Here is a 20,575-nt window from a genome sequence, read left to right as displayed (position 1 = left end):
GGGCTCAGAGAAACTCTTCGTTCGTGATTTCATTCGCTTGGGAACATCTGGTCTCCCTGAAAAAAAATCACTGCCCAACGCCCAGAGGAGCTCCGAGGGGCTTTTTGGAAGGAGCAGCGATGCTGCGGGGAGCTGGGGACGACGGGGGTGCGACCCCAGTGTCCCGTGCTTCGGGTGGGCTCCCGAACCCTCCTGACTCCAAAAAACCCGCTGGAATCCTTTGCAGAAGTTTATTGCAGCTTGAAGGTTCTTTGTTATTAGTATTATTATTGGAAAAAAAGCAAAATTTCTACCCCTTCTGGGTCTGGTCGCCGGGGGCTGCGCTCAAGGTGTGGCAGCAGGGAGTGCCTGGCACATTTTCCGTGCACGTGCCGTTTTTGCTCGTAATTGGCTTTTTGTCTCTAATCCCACAAGTCGGATCGACAGGGGAGAACTTTGCAAATTTAAAATTATAGAAAAAAGAAAAAAAGAATAAAAAGAGGGCAGAATTACAGCCCGTTTGGGAGAAGGGGTGGGGGATCTTTCTACCCTTTCTCTTTGCGGTGGGGGGGCGCTTGGTAAAACAAAATGTTTTATTTTGACTTGGAGCGATTTTTAAGGGAAAACTATTTTTTTTTTTGTAATACAAAAATATTCCCTAGTGAAAAATAGAGGTTTTCTACTCTGAAAAGTCTTTTTTTTTTTTTTTTCCTTCATAAGACGCTCCCTTTCTCTGGGCCCTTCCAGAAATGGTGCTTCCTAACAGGAGCAAACCCTGAAAGAAAGTTCAGCTTTGGCAACAACGAACCTTCCCTAAATCAGCCCCATCATCTCCTCCAGACCTCGTTCTAGTTACAAGGAAAAAGGCTGGCGCGGGCTGGGCCAAAGAGCTGCTATCGCCCCATGGCTCTGCCCCCGTGCGATGCATCCCGTGGGCAGCGGGGAGCAGGGGACGGCCGGGGGGGGGGATCCAGCCCCAAAACCTCATCGAGGCAGCGCCGAAACAGGGGCGCCCTTGGTGACTTCACGAAACAGGCACGTGTTTTGGGTGACCTCAGTGCCTCTGGAACTGCTCCGGCCCTGTTAATCGGCCGATTTCTGTATTAACGTGGTGCTGAAGAAAGACCAGGGGTGTTCCCATCCTCGCGCGCGGCACCCGCGCGTCCCCACGCAGCGCAATTCACACCGCCGGGGTTTTGGAATAGCTCTCCTACTTTGAAGACAAGGCTAACGTTAACGCTGAATGTCACACCGGGAAATTATTTGCATATTTTTTCTTGTTCTCTTGATCAAAGAGCTGAATGGGAAGGGTTTTATCAGAGTGGCTCACGTGCGTTCCCTTTGAGTCTCTTTTAGGGGTTATGATTTTTTCCTCTGATGCACCCAGACGGATCCTTCGAGTGATAGAAAAGGCGAGGAAAGATGTTAGAGCAGAAGTGCTGGACGGGTGAGACGTCTTCCCCCGGCCTGCAGCGGCGTGAGCTCAGCGGCAGAGCGTGACCGCGCCGGTGACGCCGTTCCCGAAACCGTCCTTCGGCGGCGGGCCAAGAGCTGTGCCAGAGCCGGGAGCAAGCAAGAGGCCGGGTTTGAAGCCTGTCCGTAACGAGACCTTCAGGAACCCGGTGCCAGCAGTAACGATTCTGACGGGAAGGTGGGAGGAGGAGTAATGGAAACCAAACAGAAAATGCTTTCCTCGCAGCGCTGGCGTCTACGCTTCAGCAGCACGGCCCTGGGTAGCGGAGCTGAGCCGGCACAAGTGACGGCAGCCGGCCTCCTGTCCCAGGGAGCCCGGGGTTAAAAGAAAATAGACAACACCGACTGCAGCCAGGAAATAACTCTGTTGGTTTTAATATTTTCAGGGGTTATTTGCAAGGTAGGCAAGGGAATTAGGTTTCTTTAAATAAAATTAAAAAAAAAAGTAACGATTGGATGTCATCACACTGGTGTACTTCGAGCCCTGCGAGACATCCTAACATCCACCTCGTGCCCTTCTGCGTAACGGCGTGCGAGCCGAGCCCCGCGGAGCAAAGCTCTCGCCTCGGTGGGCCTGATCCTGACCCCAGGGAGCAGCAGGGCCAAATTGCTGCTGCCCCACTGAGCGAGATTCAAGCCCACCAAAACTCCCTTTGGCTCTCGGTTTACAGCCGCCGCCTGCACGCAACCCTGATTTTTCCATTTCCCCTCAGCTCGAAGAAAAGAGGAAAAAAAAAAAGAAGAACTGAAAATGAAAAAGCCAGCAAACAACCCCGCCAAACAACCCGCACGGGCTGTCGGATAGATTCAAGGCTTTCATCCTCTATTTGCACAGAAAGGAAGACGTGGAGCTGCTCACTCCCATCGCGTGGGGCTGGGGAGGGGGTCTGTAAAGCATCGCCAGAGACAGGGCTGGTTTGGGCACGGATTGCATACCTGCTGCCCTCCCTTTGGAGGGCTGAAAATGTACCACGAGATGAGCAGCCACCGACCCCGGAGTTCACAGCGGGACCGTGCCCGGACGGAGCCGCGCGGCCGCAGTCCAGCCCGCGCCGCCGCCGGCTCGCGGGAAACCTGAGGTCAGCCGGAGCTTCCGAGCATCTCCGAGACAGTTCCTGGGTGATGGGGGACCTGCAAGCATTGGCTGGGACGGACACCTTTTGTTTGTCATTTATTTCCGAGAGGACAGTGAGGGAGCAAGACAAGACTCCTGGTCAGGGAGCTGCGGTGCAGGATACAGCTCGGATTTGAGAGCAGCAAAGCCAGGGCTCGTACAGCGCAAGAGCATCCGTCCCCATCGTTACGCACGTGCTGCTCCAGGCATGCAGGGGCATTTTGTAGGAGCTGGTGCTTTCTGCCGTCCTCCAAGCATGACAGAAGCTGGGGGCCTGCGGTGCAAAGGGTGCTTTTTAAAATAGGAGGTATAAACTGCAACTGAATTTATTGGAGCACAGGGTCGCTTCACGGGGTTGGGGGGGGGGGGGGGGAGGTGATGGAGGAAAGGAAGGGTTCAAGCTTTGAGAAGCAAACTCGGGTGAGAACAGGCACCTTTTCACTCTTTTGAACACTGAAAATAATAATAATAATTAAAAAAAAAAAAAAGAAAAAAGACCAAACGGCCGCCCTCCCGTGTCCCTCCCTCCCCATCCCGAGGCTTGCCTTCACATCATGCTCTTCCTGTAGTGGGACTGTGAGCTCTGTTTGGGCTTTGAGTCCGACTGCTGCAGTTCGAACTGTTTGTACAGGTCCCTCAGCTCCCAGATCTCCTGCAGCACCCTCTTGGCTTGGCTCCAGGTGGAGGAAGCCTCCCCCAGCAGCCTCTCGGATTCCTGCAGGATCCTCTCAGAGTCCGACTTGGAAGACGAGGAGGAGGAAGAGGTGGTGGTGCTGGTGCTGGTGTTGGAGTCCTTGGCCTTCCTCTTGCCCTCCCCGTAGCCCTTCACCTCCGTCAGCAGTTCCTGAGTTTTTTCCAGTTTCAGTGCAACCAGTTCTTGTATCCGGGACAGCTGCTCCGGCTCCGCGGAGGCAAACTGCGCCTCCAGCCCCCTCCTCAGCACCGCCCGGTGCGCGGAGGAGTCCCGCCGGGACAGGATTTCTTCCATGGAGGCACATTTATTCTTTTCTGAGTGCGAGAGCTTTTTGGGGACCTGCGGGGTGTACATGGTCCCTTTGTCAAAGGAGTCATTGCGCTGCGCGGATCTGTCCCACGAGGTCACCTCCCGTCTCGGGAGGCTCCCGGTCCGGCCCTTCTCCGGCGCTTTGACGTTCTCCGAATCCGAGCGGCGCCGGCCGGCGGCGAGATGTGCCACCGACTTGTCCAGGTCCACCCGGAAACTCTCTTCGCAGGTGCCGTGGTCCTCCGGGGAGGCGTCCTCCTCCTGGATCAGGTCGAGGGTCAGCATGCCGTCAGAGGTTGAGGTAGATGCCTGGGGGAGCAGAGGTCTGGGTTAGGCTTGCGCTACCCGGAGAGGCGCCGAAACCTCAGGCGCGCATCCCCTGGATGTGCGACGATGGAGCAGGGACAACAGCGAGCGTGGGCGAGCGGCAGAAACCCCGCGTGTGCCAAGTCCCTGCTCCTAGCCAGGGCACGGGGTGGGCGAACGGTGGGACGAGCCACCTGTGCCAACGTGGGGACACGGCCCCCAGCCCCTGGGACGCCCCCGAGCAGGACCCCAAAGGAGCATTTCGGTTCCAGCCCCAGGGACAGTGGTGTCGGTGACTCTGCAGGACCTGCGCAACGCGACGGAGAGCGCTGCAGGACTGGAGGGCTGCTCCCGGCAGCCCAGGGGAGCCCCGAGGCTCGCGGCAAGTCGCAGCTCAGGCCAGGGCTCAAGCACCCGCTTATAAATGAAACAGTTAGACGGAATTTTACCTAACCGGCCTGGAGGTTGCCGTACGTACCACAGCCATCAAATGTCCCCGTGTTGGGGGGCGTCGGGAGTGCTGTATTTTTGCTCTGTCGCGGGTCGGGTGGGCGAGGTAGCTGTCCTCTTCGACAGTGACCTGAAGTGGTGGCAAAGGCCAGTGAGCGCCCGGGGGCTCAGGAAACCCGAGCCAGTCCTCGCTTCTGACGAAGGGTCGGGGTTGTTGGGGTCCCCACGTCCGTCCCCTCTGTGCCTGGAGTCATTCCTGGCAATTCCCTGCTGCATTTACTTGTAGAGATTTCCGTGGTGGTGATCGATCGCCTCTCCTCGCAGCAATCCATCCCACCACTTTGCCGTCCCGCTCCCTGCTCTAAAGCCTTTCCTGTGCCACGACCCCAGTTCTCCTTCTCTACGGGGGCTTGTGTTGCTGTCCACAAGGACCAGCAGCATTGCAGTGCCAGGCTGCCCATGCTGAGCATGGATGGGAGAGGTCTTGGGGGCTAAAATCGTTGGCGCGGAGCATTAAAATGTGAGATGGGGCTGAAACGCAGCGAGGGGCACGGCCCCGGCACGGGAGGGCTCGGGACGGAGAGGGGCCGAGCTGGGGTGGCAGATGGTGCCCGTGGGCTGCTCTCAGCAGGGGACCGTGTTGGTTTTCAGCTAATTCCTTAATTCAGTTCCACTGCTTAAAGCTCCTTTGCAAACCCAAACGCGCAGTGAGGACGGGAAGGAAGCCCTGGGAAGCCCTGAAAAGCCCTGGAAAGCCCAGGGAAGCCCTAGGAAGCCCTAGGAAGCCCTCCCCTCCACGATCCCAATCCCTGTGCAAGGCATGAGGGCTCGCATGGGAATTCTGAGGCTATGTGGGGTCAAAACACCTGCAGCTCCAGCAGAGTCCACCCTACAGGCAGCTGCAGCAGCCTAAAAGCATCACCCGAACGTTAAAGCTGAGACCTCGGCATCCCGCTCACCTCATCTAAGATGCGGTTCTTAGCACGAGTGATTGCGGAGTTGAGGGCGTTAATCCAGGACTCTTTCTCTTCAGGACTCACAGCCAGGAAGATGAGATTTGGTGCCTACAAAAGAGGGGACTCAGGTCAGCGCCTAAACCCCTCCAGAGACGCTCTCGCCCCGTCCCTGCCCACGGGATCCCACGGCACGCCGCGCGCCGGCTGTGCAACGCGGAGCACAAATCCTCGCCGCACCCAGCCCCTCCGGCCCCGGCCGTGCTGCTCGCTGCCATCTCTCCGCTGCCACCTCCAACGGGACAGAGCCACGCAGCCACGGCCCGTCCCCGCGGGAGCAGCCGGGTTTCCCGGCCTTTCATAGTGTCAGACGCATGCTGGGGGCAGAGCGATTTTGAAAATACGGCCTCTACAGGGGCTCCAGGATCCTTAGCTTTTTAAGCTAGATACTCAGTAAAAATCACTTCTGGCCTCCGCAGCGTTGTGTTCAATCATCTCCGTTGCTCGTGTCGCTTGGGGACAGCGCGGCCGCTTTCCATTTTTCCCCTTCTCCTCCCCGTCTGCCTGGCACGGCGTTACACAATCGCTCCCAAAGTGCAAGGTGGGCAAGCCTGCCCTGCTGCAGCGAGGAGCGCAAACCCAGCTCCCGTGCGTGCATCGGTGCCAGGGACGGCTCGGGGTGGAGGCTGCCTCCGTCTGCAGAGGGGCTGAGACCTCCGGGGTCCCGCTCCCAGGCAGCCGTGCCCCCATTCCGGCACTTTTCAGCTTTTTAGGCAGCGTTCATGGGACAAATCCCCCTGCGGCTCTTTGATGCTGCCCCTTGGCCGCCCTCACTGCGCGCCCCCGCAGCAGAGCCCCTGCTCCTCCCCGCAGCTCTCCCGCTGCCACCAGCCCCGAGGTGGGGGTCTGGGGGTTTTAATCTCACTTTCTTCTCCTGCAGAGCTCAGGCTGCCTGGCATCACCCCCAAAACTGCATCAAGCCCCCCAGAGCTCACGGCTTTCCGGGGCTGACCGCGTGCTTGCGTACCGTGTTTCCAGGCTGCCTGGAGTGGGCGAGGGTAAATTTGCTGTGGTTCTTTTTGCTTCTGCTTTTGGACTTCCTGAGCTCTTCACATTTCTCATAATCGCTCAGGTCAAACATTTCCTGCATGTTTTTTTCATCTTTTACCTGCAAAACAAAAAAGAAACGGCCGCCGGGTGGGTGTCAGCCGGAGCAGGTGCCGACTTTCGGGGGGTGCCCGACCTGGGGTGAGCGTCGCCCACGCAGGGCACGAGTGCAGCACTGCTAGCTGGTGCTACGCTCGGTTTTGGGGGAGAAACAGAGCTTTTCAGCATGATATCATTAACTCGAGTCGGGAGACGTATTTAGAAGGATCGGTCTCCTGGGTTAGTTCCTGCTTTCCTCCAGGATTCCTTCGGGAACCCCAAGCACGTTGCGGTCACTGCACCACCCCCAAAGTCCCCACGGGGTGGGCGGGCTCTGCCCTGTGCTTGCGGACCCCCCGGCCGAGCAGGATGGGTGCAGAGAGGACCCTGCCTGCGGGAGGAGGTGGTTACGAGGGGCGATCACGTTAGTGCTCGCTGCTTTTCCGGAGACAGCACAGCACAAGCCGGAGGGATGAAGCTTAGCGCTTCCTATTTTTAACCCGGTGGCATTAGTGCAGCCTGACGGCTGATTTGGGGGGGGGGGCGGGTGAAGCACGGCCAGCCCCGGCCCACGGCCACCACGGGCGTGCAGCTCCCCAACGAGGGGCTCAGGGCTCATCGAGGCACCGCCGGGGGCTCGGCCCGGGGACCTGTAGGAGGTCTGAGGGGGAAGCGAGAGCTGGGGCTGGGGCTCGCTGCCGCAAGCACTTCTCGGTTCTCGTTGTGAAGCCACCAGCCGGCCGCTTTGCAGCTGCTGCAAGATGTCTCTGCCTCCACATCCATTCCCCTAGCAGCCGTGGGGCGCAGCCCTCCTTTCCGCTGCTGTCCTTAGCGAACGTCGGACCCCCGAGCTTGGCCCCAGGCTCCAGGGCGCAGCCCCAAAAGCGACTGGTTTCTGCTCAAAGCATCCTCCACTGCCTACGGGCTGTCGTGACCAGACAGGGAAGTCTCTGGCACGTCGTGCCCACCCGTATTCCCTCCCCGTGCATTTCTAATCGGCTTTCCCCTCGTCGCAGTGCCATCCTGCAATCCACCTCTTTCCAAGAATCTTGGCTGAATTCAGCCCAAGCTGTCTGCAGCAGGAGGAGCCGATCCCCCCGAGCCCCGGCTGCGGCAGAAGTCCTTGCTCCAGATGTTTGCTCATGTAGGTCACTGGGACTTCCCCAGCCCTCCCCTCGTGTCTCAGACACCCAGAGCCTGCGCGGTGGAGGCAGGGGAGCCAGACACCTTGCCTCCAGGAGCCCAAACCTTGCCTCCAGGAGCCCAAACCTTGCCTCCAGGAGCCCAAACCCTTTCCTCTAGCCTACCTCAACCCTAGGACCACCTACAGGGGTCTGCAGAACAGACAGGAGTAAGTGGTGGGGGCAAACACCCTTCAGGTGCCACCAGACCGGGGCTGATGTGTGCCGGGGCTGTGGCACCGTGCTCGTCCCCTTGCTTGCGCACAGACCTGTAACAAACCCTAAAGGGCTGAGCCCCATCCGTGGGCGCTAAAGGGATGGCATCAGGGTCCCAAACTTTAGTTTTGGGCCGGGTGGGCACGTTCAGCCCCCTGCGGGGGTTTTTGGCTCCGTGCAAATAAAAAAATCCTTCAGGTCCGTGCTGGCTCTGCGCAGACCTAGCTAAGGTGCTTCTCCGCGTGCTGTGCGCGACGTTCCCCTGCTGCTGCTGCTGCAAATATCGCAGCAATCCCACGGCAAACCAGGCAGGCTCTGAGCTGCGAGGGGGCTCTCCTCATTTCCACCAGCAGGGCTTTGGGCTTGGCGCAGCCGGGCAGCGCGCGGGGCTTTGGGGGACATTTTGGAGGAAGGAGCCGTGGGCTGGAAGGAGCCGCCGGTGCCCATCCGCGGCAGCAGGGACACGGCACGATTTCTCCTTCACCCTGCGGGGTCTGTAGGGGTTGGAGGGGGCGGCAGAGCAGCGCTGGGCTCCGCTCCTGTCGGGGTGACCCAGCGCCGTGCGGCTCCCTCTGAGTTGGTCCCGCAGCCGGAGCGTTGCTGTGGCTGTCCCGTGGGCTCCTTTGTTTTCCTCTCCTCTGCTGAGTGCAGGACGAGCACAGGTTTTTTGAAGGAGGGGCGATTTCCAGTCTCGGATGCCAAATTCGAAACTCTTAGAGGAAAGGTTTGAGCTCTGGGAAGGGCTGAGCGTCTCCTGACCACAGATCCCATCCCTGTTTGTGCCTGGCTCTCCTGGCTGCAGGGGTGGTGGCTCCCCAGCCCCTGTGAGCCTCGCTGCGGGGTGACGGGCCCTATCGTGCCCACCACCCAGCTTTTCACCCTGCAGGAAAACCTCTGGGGCTCCTGCAGCTTCCACAGGGCTGCCTTAAGGTCTCTCCCACCGTAGTTTTGAGGTTGAGAGCAACCAGGGAGCGCTTGGCTCGGTGTGCTGGGTGGGTCTGGGTGGGTCTGGGTCCTTCCTCCCCCATGGGTGCGACGTGGGGCGAGCGGACGGGTCTCAAACCTCCCGGACGGGCAGCTCCTGCCCTCTGCTCTGCAGCAAAAGGAGGCTCCTGAATGCGGCTTAAATTAATCGGTGTGACCCCCCCGGACGGCTGGACGGGCAGATAAAGTTTCACCGGTTCTGAACGCCCCTCTACAGACCAGGGCTGCGTTCTGGGGGCGAGGATAAAGGGCGGCCACCGAGCCCCCAGGGCCAGCGCTGCCGTTCCCCTCGCGTTCCTTTGGTGGGATTCGCCTGAGCAGCTCCCCGCTGCGACGCGGCAGGCTCGGCGCAAATGCGGAAGGCTGCAGAAAATCACGAGATGCCGAGCGTAACACATCCACCAGACGTTCAAGAGGGGCTCGGGGCGTAACAAGAAACCTGCCAAACCCAGCAGCCCAACGCCGGCAGCCCGGGGGCTGGCATCGGCCAGCCTGCTCTCCCCGAGCGGAGACGAAAGTTTCACTTCAGCTCTGCCACCCAGCAGAGGGACAGAAATTTCTGCCCAGTTTAGCTGAAATCAGGCTATCGCTGAGCTGCCGCCTGCTCCATCCCTTGCACCCCATCATCAGCCTGCGAGAAATTCGGCTCTCGGAGCACCCTGCACCCGCGGCCCCGGTCCCCGCGCCGTGCCACCCCCAACCCGCAGCCACCCCGGCACGGGAGTGGGGGCGTCGGTGCCGCCTGTGCCATCGTGCGGCACGGTGCCACCGAGGCCTGGTGCCAAAAGTGCCCACCTCACCCTGCAAAGTGTGGCACTGAGCTTGGCCGAGCAGGAGTGGGAGGAAGGTGGGGAGGGAGGAAGGTGGGGAGGGAGGAAGCTTTCAAGGTGCAAGAGGTGAGGAGGGAAGGGGCAGCAGGTTCCAGCTGGCCAAAAGCTGCTGCTTTACGCACCAGGCTGCCCCCGAGCACTGCCGTTGTCCCTAGGCACGGATGTGGAGCATGCCATGGACACCAACCTCTCTGCTGAGCATGTCCCCAGCACACAGCCCGGCCATGTCCCCGTGGTGCACGGCGCTGTGTGCTCCCCACGAAGCCTCCCTGCGGTACCGCGGGCACGAGCAGCACCAGCACAGGAGCAGCGCCTGCACCGGAGCAGCACCGGCGCTTCGCAGCCGTGGCGTGCACGGGAACCATGCACGGGAGCCCCAGGAGCTGCTCTGCACACACACGCACACCTTGCACACCCACGTGTGTGCGCAAACATCCCTGCCATGCTCCGGGCACGCTGCGCAGCGTTTGGTGGTGCCGTAGCGAGCGGGGAGCGAGAGCAGCCGACTTTTCAAGTGCTCTCGTGCTAATTGAGTCGCCGCTGTTGGTAGCAAACAAGAAAAGGCTTAAGGAAGCCCCGAGAAGCATTTCCTCATTAACATCTCGTCATCGCGGGGCCGTTCATGCTGTCTGGACAGCCCTGGGCTTCCTGGCAGGAAGTGGCAGGAGCCCAGCTGTGTCTGTGGCGGTCTGGCTGCAATTCCCAAGCGTGGAGCAGTAACAAAGCCGCACTACAAACAGGAGAACAATTACCAGAAATTTGGGGGGGGGGGGGGGCAGAGAGAGCCGGTGCGGAGGGGAAAGAATGCAGAAATGGTTTTAAGGAGGTTTTGCTTAGCAGAGAGCCGCTCGCTGCAGCCCATCTTGCCGTGCGTGTTGCTGCCCTGAATGTTTTTTGTTTTTTTTTTTTTTTGGCTGATGACCAAACGCTAAATAACGAAGGGATTTTTTTTGCCTAAGTTCGCGGAGTTCAGCTGGTGGAGCTGAGCGCAGGCTCCCGGCCCTGACCACGGGCTGCAAGCCCCAGCTCCCATTTCGGTGCGTGCTTGGAAGGGCGAAAGGCTGGGGCTGGGAGGGCAGGTTCGCAGCCTTCAGCTGATGCCCGAATGCAAGAGCACAGCTCAGAGCCCTGCCTGCGTTCTCCAGGTGTATCAGCTGGTCTACTAAAGCGCGGTTCCCCTCCTTCCAGACCTGGTTTCTGCCAGGGAGAAAGCCCAGGCTTTTATCAGCTCTTCCCACCGCCTCCTAACCAAAATTAATAAACCACGGCCAGCCTCCAAGCGCGGGTCCCAGGCAGGCCCCTGGAAAGGCACAGGGATTCCCAGCAGGTTCCCGTGGGATGCTGGTGGGCTTCTGGCAGCGTGACCCTGCTGGGGGGAGCGAGCCCCTTGGGAACCTGCCCCTGCCCCTCGGAGCCTGCGGGAAGCAGCGGGGGGCTCAGCTCCGCGTCCTGCGCTGACACCTGTGGCGGGGGGCACGACGTCCCCGTCCCCCGTGCCACCGCCCTGCCGTCTGGCAAAAATTCAGGCAAAAGTCCCTAAATGTCTGCTTTGAATTCATCCGGAGAGCCCTCGGCAGAGCTGAGGGCAGCATTTGGGAGCGCGAGCGTTTGACCCCTTCTGCCTGTACCGCGAACAACGCGCCCGCTGGTCCACAGCAGCCGCTGAGCTTAAGAGGAGCTGGCAAGAAACACCGAGGTTAATGCGGGAGTTAGCTCGTGAGCTCCATCCACCAGATCCACCTTGCTCCGGTGGCTTTGATGGAGCAAAAATAATTTATAGCAGAGGACTTTGATCTTTTGCTGAAGCAGGCAACCGAGCTTCCTCGCCCATCAGTGCAGAAATCAGGCTGAGTTTCCACCTGCCTAGGGGCCATTCCCACCAGAGCTTTCTGCCCGTGTCTCCTCGGGGGTCCCACCGGGTAATTCCCTCCGTGGCTGCGGCCGGAGCCCCACCGGCAGCGATTCCCAAGCGGAGAGGCCGCCTCCGGAGCGCAGCCTCCCGCACCGCTCCTCAGCGCAACCCAGCAGTGGCTCCATTTTCTCCACCGGGCATAATCTGGCGTGTGAAAACCCAAAAGAGGCTCCGTCCTGTTCCACTTGACAAGTCCCAATTCGTTAAGCCGCTGGTGGGAGCCGCGGGCACCTGCTGCTGGGGAAGGGAGCGCGGAGGGAGCCTGAGCGCCGAGGGACGCGTGGCCCCGTGGAAGGGGGTTGGTGTGTGGAGGCCTGGCTCTGCCGAGGGTTTTGGTGTTCAAAGTCCCGGCTGCCTTTAGCGGGAAGTCTTGGAAATGCAGAGCAGTGGGCAGCCACAGCAGGAGTGTCCATGCGCACGCACACCGGACACGTCCACGTACAAACAGGGATGTCCATGCGCACACCAGACACATCCATGCACAAACCTGACATATCCATGCACACACACGTCCATGCGCACACCAGACACGTCCATGTACACGTAGACGTGCCCATGCACACACCAGACGTGTCCATCCATACACCAGACAGGTCCCTGCACACACACACACACTGGACACATCCATGCACACACACCCCAGACAGGTCCCTGCGCACACCCACGCAGACGTGTCCATGTGCACATTGATGTGTCCACGCACAAACCTGACGTATCCATGCACACACACAGTGTCCACGCACAGACACACACGTGTCCATGTGCAAACCTGACATGTCCACGCACACAAAGAGACCTGACACGTTGCACACACACACACCAGACCAGCGCCACGTGCCAGCGGCCGGAGCCACCTCCGACCCTGAGATCCCCGGAGCAGCCGGTGCAGGGACACGGGTGGATTTTTTGTTCCCACAGGCACACACTTCGGTGCACGTGCACGCAGCCAGATGTTACCTCTGCAACCACATCGCTACACCACCGCAGATTCTTCCATATAAAGACATAGGCAGTCACTGCCGCGCGTTATTTATGGCCTTTCACACACATACCCGCATGCACACAGCTACAGCACTGCTTCAGCTGCGCACACAGTAGGTCTTTTTTTTCCCCGTAAAGAAATAAATGCACGCTCCCTGAAGCAACCTCAGGTGCTCCTTGCTGGGAGCCGGCACCCCGTGGCCGCTCAGGCACCCCGTGCCCGCCGGGACGTGGAGCTCACGGCTGTTAATGAGACGCGGATGGGAGGGACGGGCAGACAGACAGACAGCTTCTTCCTGCACATGTTCCCTGGTGTTGGTTCCCGTATGAGTGCAGCCTCGCTTGCCCAGGCTTCCCCGCTGCTCAGCCAAGCAGAGCCTTTTGCTCGCGCTTTATTCTGCGCCGTTCAAAGACTCGGGGCACTGGCGAGCGACAACGCCACCCACCCCGGCACAGCCCGGCGGCACCGCAGCCCGCGGCAGCGCAGCTGGGCCTTCGGGGTGGCCGGGGCTCTGGGAAACGCTCTCATCTTCCCAGGCACGACCCTGTGCGCTCCCCATCCCAGGGAGGGCCCTTTGGACTCGCTGGCGGGGACTCCTCTCCCCTTTAGGCACGAGCTCCATGTGGCCAGCCCATAACCAGGCTTCCTTCTGCCCAAACGTCTGCCTCCGTGCCGCCTCGGAGCAGGGCCGTGGCGCAGCAAAGCGATCGCCCAGGCAGCAGCACGCCACGGGGGAATCCTTCCCCCCCAGCTCATCGCCGTGCCCAGCGGGTCCCGAGCTCGGATCCCTGGCCCTGGAGGTGCGAGAGCTGCTTGGGGGAAGCCACGCGAGGCGAGCAGGCCTGCTGCTGAGAGCACGTCCCACAGCCCGCGTTACCTCTGGAGATGTGCAGGACCGCACACCGAAGGACTGCCAGCCACAACGCCTGCCTCCCGCACCCGTCTCTCCGCCCAACTTTTCCCAAACCTACACGCTCGCCGTGGGTTTGGCTGCCTGCAGGCGCTGATCGTTCTCTTGTTTGGTCCGTTTACCCGGCAGCATTTATTCCCACCTGCGCTTTGCCATGCCCCGTGACTCAATTCGCCCCTAAATCAAATTATGCCTCGCGCTCAGGACCCTATTACCTCTCCAGATCCTAAATTGGTCCTAAATTGATCGAGCTGGGCCGGGCGGCATGGCTCTGAGCAGCCCCCGAGCCCTGAACAACACCCAGACACCACAGGCAGGGACCCACCGAGCCCTGACCCAAATGGGGTGTTTTTACCCCAATTTCCCCACCCTCTCTCACCCCTCACGGTGAGTTTTTAAGGAAGACTCGGAGGGAGGAGGGCTCTTGCCTGGGGGGTCCCTTCCTGATGAATCGATTGAGACAAAACTAAGGGGGGGGCAGCTGTGCGGGGACAGCCGGGGCCCAGCTGCGAGTCGCGTCCCATTAAATCTCACGTAAACCCCACAGCGAGCCCCAGGCCCCGGCCTGGAGCAGGGGCACGTTTCCAGCTGCCCGTGAACCCCTTGAATTTCCCTGTTCTTGGGGACAGAAAGCACGAGGGCATGGGGAGGTTTTGTAAGGGGGGGGTCCGGTCCCGGCCCCTGGCGGCCGCGGGGGGCTCGGGGCTCGCGGCGCTTTTCATGTGCAAAGGGAAGAAGGGGGGGAAGGGAGAGGAAAACGAAACCGAGCCTACCTCCTTCTCCGAGATGTAAAGCTGATCTCCCTTCAAAACCACATAACGGTTCTTCCAGATTTCCCTAAAGATGCCTTTCCCGCAAAATTTCCGCACCCAGCCGACCTTCTCAGGCTGCGCAGGCTGCTGGTTTCCATCCTGGTGCCCCTAACACAAAGGGAGAGGGAAGGAAACGGGGATGGGGGGGGGAAACGGTGTTAATTCGTGCTTTCCCGCTCCCCTTCTCCCCCTCCTTCCTTGCCCAACTTCGCTTCCCCTCCCCTGGCCCCCCACCACCGCTTTGCCCCGTCCCCTCCGCGCGGATTTTCCGGAGCAACGACAGCAGCGCCGGGGGGCGACGCGAGCCCCGCGGGCAGGGTTTCACCCCTGCATTATATAAGAAAGGCGCCTGGGTTGCGTTCGCCTCCCCCAGCGTGCATTTGCTGCCGGAAACAGGAACGGGGAGATTTGCAACTAATTTTTTTTTTTTTTTTAATCATTTTTATTTTTTTACCGCGGTGAAAATTGCGTTTTTGAGCCTTTTATCAACAATTAGTCCCAGAGGCGAAACCTGTGCTCGGGTTTCTGTTTGAGATTTCCTCCTAGGGGCAGATAAGATCTGTGGGCACGGCAGGCGCACGCAGGCGGCACCGAGCAGACACAGGGCGACAGATAGATGGTGTCTGGATTTTATCGTTTTCCTTGCGAGCAGAAATGAAAACTGCCTGCCTACATCGCTCTGCCCTGAGCGACGAATTGCATCTCTGGGCAAATCCGAGAGGAAGGAGAGGCGCTGGGCAGCAGGGGAGAGGGAGACGGCGCTGGGCTTGGTTTTGTTTTGATCCGGTTGGGCATTTTTTTTTTCTCGCAAAGCAAAGGGATTGCGGTGGGGAGAGGGAGCAGGGGACGGCGAGGCGAGCCCCCCCCCTCCCCAAAACATCCGGGAGCCTCCCCCACCCCACCGTGCCCCGGAGCAGAACCGATTCGACTCACCCTTTTGGCAGAATTGGTTTTTTTCATCATTCCTTGGTGCGCCGAGCCGGAGGGAGATGGGGAGGGGGGGGGGGGGGGTCGGAGAGGGGCTCCCGGCGGCCTCCTCTCGGGGTGAGCGCGGCTGGGAAATACACAGGGCACCTCCGCTCCCTCCCGCTCCGTCCTCGCCCTCTGTAGATTACAGGCGCTCTCCAGTTACACGAAGACCAGCCCGCCTCTGTAACACATCCTTAGCCGCACAGACACCGCATCCCCCCCCGGCAGCCAGCACCACCACCACCATCACTGAGCTCTCGTGGGCTTGCACTGGGCTGGCCTGGGCTCCCGAGCTCCATCTATAGCCGTGCGCGTGTGACGTCTGGGGTTCACAATAAAGGGCGAATCGCAGCCCACGAGGGTTTTTTTCTTCTTTGTTTCTGACTCACTGCTGATGGGCGGGGGGCACCCCGGCGGACGGGTGCCCGCGTCCCAACCCCGCTCCTGGCCGAGGTCGTGGCAAAACTTCCCGGGATGCGGCAAAGCGGCCGGGAGGCACGGGCAGGGGGCTCTGCCCCGACAGCAGCTGAGATTTTTGGACGTGTAACCACGGTTTTGGAAAGGAGGCAGCCCCTGGGGGGGCTCGGAGAAGGGCCCACTGCCCAGCACCGATGCCTGCAGGCAGGGACCTACGCAGTGAGATGTGGGGCACGGCTTCCCAGAACTAAGGAAACGCTTGGCTTTTTTTTTTAAAAAACGCCCCTTTTTCTGCTTATTTGTTCTTCCCCGTTTTATTTCTGCAGGTGCTGCGAGTTGAGAACTCCCGGTGTGGGATCACAGACGGGGTTAGAGAGAGGCGCATAGAAAAGAACAAAAAAAAGAAAGGGAGAAACGGTTCTGTTCGGAACGAGGCAGATAAGAAGAAAGAAACAGATCGATCAATCGCTGATCCGTCGATCAATCGCTGATCCGTCGATCAATCGCTGATCCGTCGATCAATCACCGATCGATCGATCCGTCGGTTGCTTCACGGTGAGAATTTTCCATCCGAGTCGTTAGTCTGGCACACGCCCACACTTTGCCGATCGCAGACTGGATTTTAACCCGAGTACGTTGGAATTAATGCGTGGAGAATACTGATGGTGCACTTGAGCAGGGCCGCTCGCGTCTTTTAAGGCGTCGGGCGGTGGAAGCGCAAATAGCGGAGCGTTTTGGGGGCTTGCGAGCGAGGGGCTGGAGAGATGGAGCCGAGTCCTGCTCCCCACCCAAAAGGTGACCACCTACGGCCCCCGGTGCCTGGGGGGGGAGGCTCTCTCCAGCGGGAGAGCTTCGTCATGCCCTTGGAGTTGAGCGCCGTGCCGGGAGGCTGCTCCCCTCCAACGCCCTCCCTCAGGATGCTCAGCACAGCCCGGCGTTGGTGGCTGTGGATATACAGATGTATGGATTTATGGATATACGAGTGGATTTTGACTTTTTGAACCAATACACAGCGCCCTAACGCTCGCGGCGCTGGGTGCGCCCAGGCTGCTGCTCCCCGCTGCTTGCAGCACGGTTCTGGCCCCGGCGCCTTTGCTGGGCACCAAGGGGAAGGGCAGCGGGTCCTTCCAACCCCCCTGAGCCTAACTACCCCTTGTTAATTAGAGGGTCCCTTCCCACTCCCCCATCAATCAATGCAGTGTAAAAGGGGCTTTGACAAAACGTGGAAGGCGTCGGGCAGCGCAAACGGCCACGCCGCATCGCCCACCCGGCACAACCGGGCTCTGACGCGGTGCCGATGGCCGTCCCCGTGCCTTGTGCTGGGAAGTCACCGAGCGTCCGCCCATGGCCAAGCAGCGCCACGCTCGACCCGAGGAGGAGGAATTGAGCTCGAGCTGAAATCCTCGGGCTGCTTCGGCAAAGCCGAGGGGCGTAGCTGGCTGCGGCAACCCTGTGGCAGTGACTCACGGTGGGAGAGGATGTGACCGCTGATTCAGGGCTGGAAACATCAACGACTTGCACGGAAGGAAGGGAGATAGGAGGGAGCCCAGCTCACGTTTCCGTGCCTGAAATGGGCGGCCCCACTGCTGGCAGCGACCCGGCCGGTGCTGATGCCGGGTTCGGTGGGCTGGGGACGGGGCGGTTGTGGCCTCCCTGAGCCACCGCTGAGCCAGGCAGGGCAGGGTAGCACGTGGAGAGATTCTGCTCGTCCCCATGTCCCCGTCCCCGTCCCCGTCCTGCCTGCAGCGAGCCCTGGCCGTCCTGCAATGCGCGCTCACAGCAAGGATGGCCTCGTGCCCAGAGACGCAGGCAACCAGCCCCCAGTGAAATCCCTGCATCTCGCATACCGGAACAGCTAATGGAAGAATTTAGTCCTTTATTAGCTGCTAATGAACTCGACCCATAGTTTAACGGCCTTTGTGTAGACTGGATGCTGGGACGATTTGTTTTCCCAGCTTGGATTTCCAGTAGCGGCGTATTTTTTTGCGGTGGACGCAGGATACATCAAAAGCACCCGATAAACATCGCCGCAGGAAAAAGCAGCGTGTGGCCCCGAGCTGGAGCGGCCCCCTGGGTGCGAGCAGGCCAGGCAGGAGCAGAAGTGTTCAGATCTCGTGTTAAAAAACGACGACGGTCACTTATTTAGCACCTGGGTCCTCTGAAGGCTCTGTGCAGGGATCGGGGTCCTGCTGCAGGTGCTGGGTGCTGCCAGGGTGCTGCGGTCCCGCACCACGACTCCTCACTGCTCCAAAAACCGACCCCAAATCCCCACTTGTTGCTTTCTTTTGCGTAAGATAAGGCCGTGGCCCGAGAAACAGGGCCTTTCTGCCCTCGTGGCTACGTCCTTCTTGCTGTCCTCAGACACCCTGTTCGCTCCGCTCAGCCCTGATGTTGCAGTTTTCCTCCCCGACGATGTGTTGATTCATAACAAACAGCTACCAAAATATCCTCTTGCTGCAAAAGCCGAACAACAAACACCCTCGGTTTATTTATGCATTTAACACCCCCCCCCCCTCACGCCCCCCTGCATCATTTTGCCTCTGGATATCAAGTGTGAAACTGCTGCTCAAGAAGACGAAGCGAGCTTAATTAGGGCACGCGTTTTTCCTCGTCTCTGAGGACAATTACAGCAGTGCTGTTTGGAAAGGGTCGGCTCGGGGGGGTGTCGGACTTCGCAGGGTTTGGGGCTCAGGGTGGCAGCGAGGTGGCTCCCGCAGGGGGCTCCCGGCTCTGCCCACCCCCAGCAGCTCGGGGTTGGCGACGTGGGGCTGGAAGGGGCTGGGAAGGGCAGCAGAGGGACGGGGAAGGGTTTACCTGTAACGGTGAGCGGGTCGGGCTGGGGCCGTGACCTCTTCGGAGCGAGATCCCACAGCCCCCGAGCTGCCGGAGGAGGTCTCAAACCCTGGCAAAGCTGGAGCCCCCCCGGCATGGACAGCAGGAGGGCTTGGGCTGGATGGGGCTGGATGAGGGCGAGACATTTGGGGACCTGGGGGCGAGGCAGGTCCGCAGCCAACCCCTCCAGCCCGTGGAAGGGCCAGGAGCATCCCAAAGACCTCCGGAGACGCAGCCCAGAGCGATGCCCAGCGGCGTTTCCAGCACCTTTCTTCCCAACCTCACCTCACCTCCGGATCGAGCCAGCGCAGGTGTCAGCCCCGTGCTCCTCCTGCAATGTTTTCCCTTTTAACCACGACTTTCCTCCCGGAGGCCCAGATTTATTTCGCATCTCTTATTTAACGATGTGCGAGGGGGGAGGAGATCAAGCCTGCCGGCGAAACTCGCGGCGTGCCAATGGAGGGGGCAGCTCAAGAGCAAAAATTCGAGGGGCAGGAGAGGTGGGAAACTGCAGCCCGACGATCCCAGGGCGGTCGGGGGCTGGAGGGAGCAGTGGGATGGGAAACGGGGACCTGGCGGGGCTGGAAACCACTTGCAGTGCTTGGATGATGGCCAGGGATTTCGGAGCCGGCTTCAATTCCCCTGGCGCAGCCGGGTCCCGGCACCCATGGGTGCCACCGCTCAGGGGCAGAGGCGCCGGGTGCGGGGCAGCATCGCTGGCGGGGGCAGAACCCAGCAGAGCCCCGCTTCGCCCAGCACCGGGCAGATAAAAAACCGTGCGTGGAGCAAAATGCTTCACTCCCGAGGTGTTTATGAAGTCCTTCTGTTACAAAGAAAGGCTGAGTTGGGAAGAAAAGGGACTTATTTTTATTTCAGGGGGCCCAAACTAGTTTGATGTTTGCTAAATGAACTTTCTCCACAGTTTTGATTCTGAAAAAAAAAAAAACCAAAAAACACCACCCTCCCAACAATTCAGCCGAACGCATTAGCAAAGTGTTTCAATGCCACATTTGCATTTTGCTCTGAAAAAAAAAAAAGGCAGCTTTGGCGCAAAAATTTCACCCGGGCTCAGCATCCTGCGGCGGCGTCGCCTCCCTTTCTCTCCAAACCACGACTTTGCCCTTCGCCTTCCAGCACCTGGGGACGGAGAAGAGCGAGGGGTGTCCTCCCAGCGGCTGCTCCTTCTTGTCCCCGCTCCTTGAGCAGACGCCGGCTGCGATTCCAGGGCTCTTCCCTTTTGCATGGAGCCTGCAGAAGCCGTGGCCGGCCGTGCCGAGGAGAGGAGCAGGGCTTTGAATGGCCGAGGCTCCCCCACGTCGCCCCCGCGAGCGCGGAACAATGCGAGCCGAGCCACAAAAAGCCGAGAGCCTCCCACCTCCTACCCAGGGCCCTGCTGGTTCCTTTTCAGCTCGGCGGTTTCTCTGTGAGAAAATGCCCTGGGAAAGCGAGTCTTCGGGGCGGGGGGGCTTTTGTTCGTGATGCCCTAGACCCGAGCCGCAGCTTTTCCTTCCTAAGACGTCAGAGGAAGGCCCCTGGGAGCTGCTTCTCCCCCAGCCGGCGTTATGTGGCCACCAGGAGGCAAATGAATAACCCCACAAAACGATCTCGTGCATCCATCGGCGCGGCAGAAAGCCCTGAAAGAGACAGGGGCGAAGCCCAGGGGCTAAGAACCGAGGCGGGGCCGTTGTCACTCCAGTGCTGACCTCCAAAGAGACCCAGGGAGGACGGGCAGCCCGGGGACGGGTGCTTTGGGACAGGTGGGGTGCGTGGCTCCAGCAGGTGGTATAAGGATGTAGGAACGCCGGCGTGAGGTCCCCGGCTCGTAGTGCGCAGCCCAGGGCAGGAGCCTGCGGGTTCCCAAGGTGAGCACCCAAACGCCAGCGCCTCTCCCCGATGTGCGCCCCTGGTTTGGAAAGCCCCCCAGGGTTTTGTGTCGGGCTCGGGCCAAACCTGCGCTCGCCAGGAAGCCAAAACCGGGGAGACGGCGAAGGGAAAGGCTCAGGAGCTGGACTGACCTGGGAGAGGCCAGTGGAGTCCCAGCCACCGCGGTACCAGGAGCAACATCGGGAGCATCGATGGGAACATCGGAGCCCGCTGGCTAAATAA

General features: G+C 60.1%; 1 protein-coding gene and 1 long non-coding RNA gene across 3 annotated transcripts; one reads left to right on the top strand and one right to left on the bottom strand.

Moving 5' to 3' along the window:
• Window positions 1-1,802: 1,802 nt before the first annotated feature.
• PLEKHO1 (pleckstrin homology domain containing O1) lies at window positions 1,803-15,485 on the bottom strand. Of its 2 annotated transcripts, none has more exons than XM_048079071.2 (7): window positions 15,185-15,485; window positions 14,213-14,359; window positions 6,306-6,446; window positions 5,285-5,389; window positions 4,354-4,455; window positions 3,112-3,878; window positions 1,803-2,840 (listed from the first exon to the last, which is right to left on the bottom strand). In XM_048079071.2, exons 1-6 carry the CDS (start codon window positions 15,212-15,214, stop codon window positions 3,114-3,116), a joined length of 1,290 nt encoding a protein of 429 aa, XP_047935028.2. In that variant the 5' UTR covers window positions 15,215-15,485; the 3' UTR covers window positions 1,803-2,840; window positions 3,112-3,113. The 2 variants fall into 2 exon arrangements, with proteins under 2 accessions (XP_047935028.2, XP_047935029.2); XM_048079072.2 differs by having other exon boundaries at window positions 14,213-14,350.
• Window positions 15,486-15,688: 203 nt separating this feature from the next.
• On the top strand, window positions 15,689-19,530 carry LOC136788169 (uncharacterized). The gene is made up of 2 exons (XR_010827122.1): window positions 15,689-15,856; window positions 15,964-19,530. It is a non-coding gene; the product is annotated as an uncharacterized lncRNA (long non-coding RNA).
• The last annotated feature ends 1,045 nt before the right edge of the window (window positions 19,531-20,575 follow it).

Source organism: Anser cygnoides, chromosome 33, assembly GCF_040182565.1.
Source record: "Anser cygnoides isolate HZ-2024a breed goose chromosome 33, Taihu_goose_T2T_genome, whole genome shotgun sequence".
Classification (NCBI taxonomy): domain Eukaryota; kingdom Metazoa; phylum Chordata; class Aves; order Anseriformes; family Anatidae; genus Anser; species Anser cygnoides.
Note: the sequence above shows the minus strand (reverse complement) of the source record. Positions and strands in the feature narration are given on the sequence as shown.

Coding starts and splice junctions, on each gene's coding strand:
- PLEKHO1 (XM_048079071.2), bottom strand. CDS start 15,214: ATGATGAAAAAAACCAATTCTGCCAAAAGG. Junction 4,456..5,284: donor AGAACCGCATCTTAGATGAG/GTGAGCGGGATG, acceptor CCACCACTTCAG/GTCACTGTCGAAGAGGACAG. Junction 3,879..4,353: donor GGGGACATTTGATGGCTGTG/GTACGTACGGCA, acceptor CTGCTCCCCCAG/GCATCTACCTCAACCTCTGA.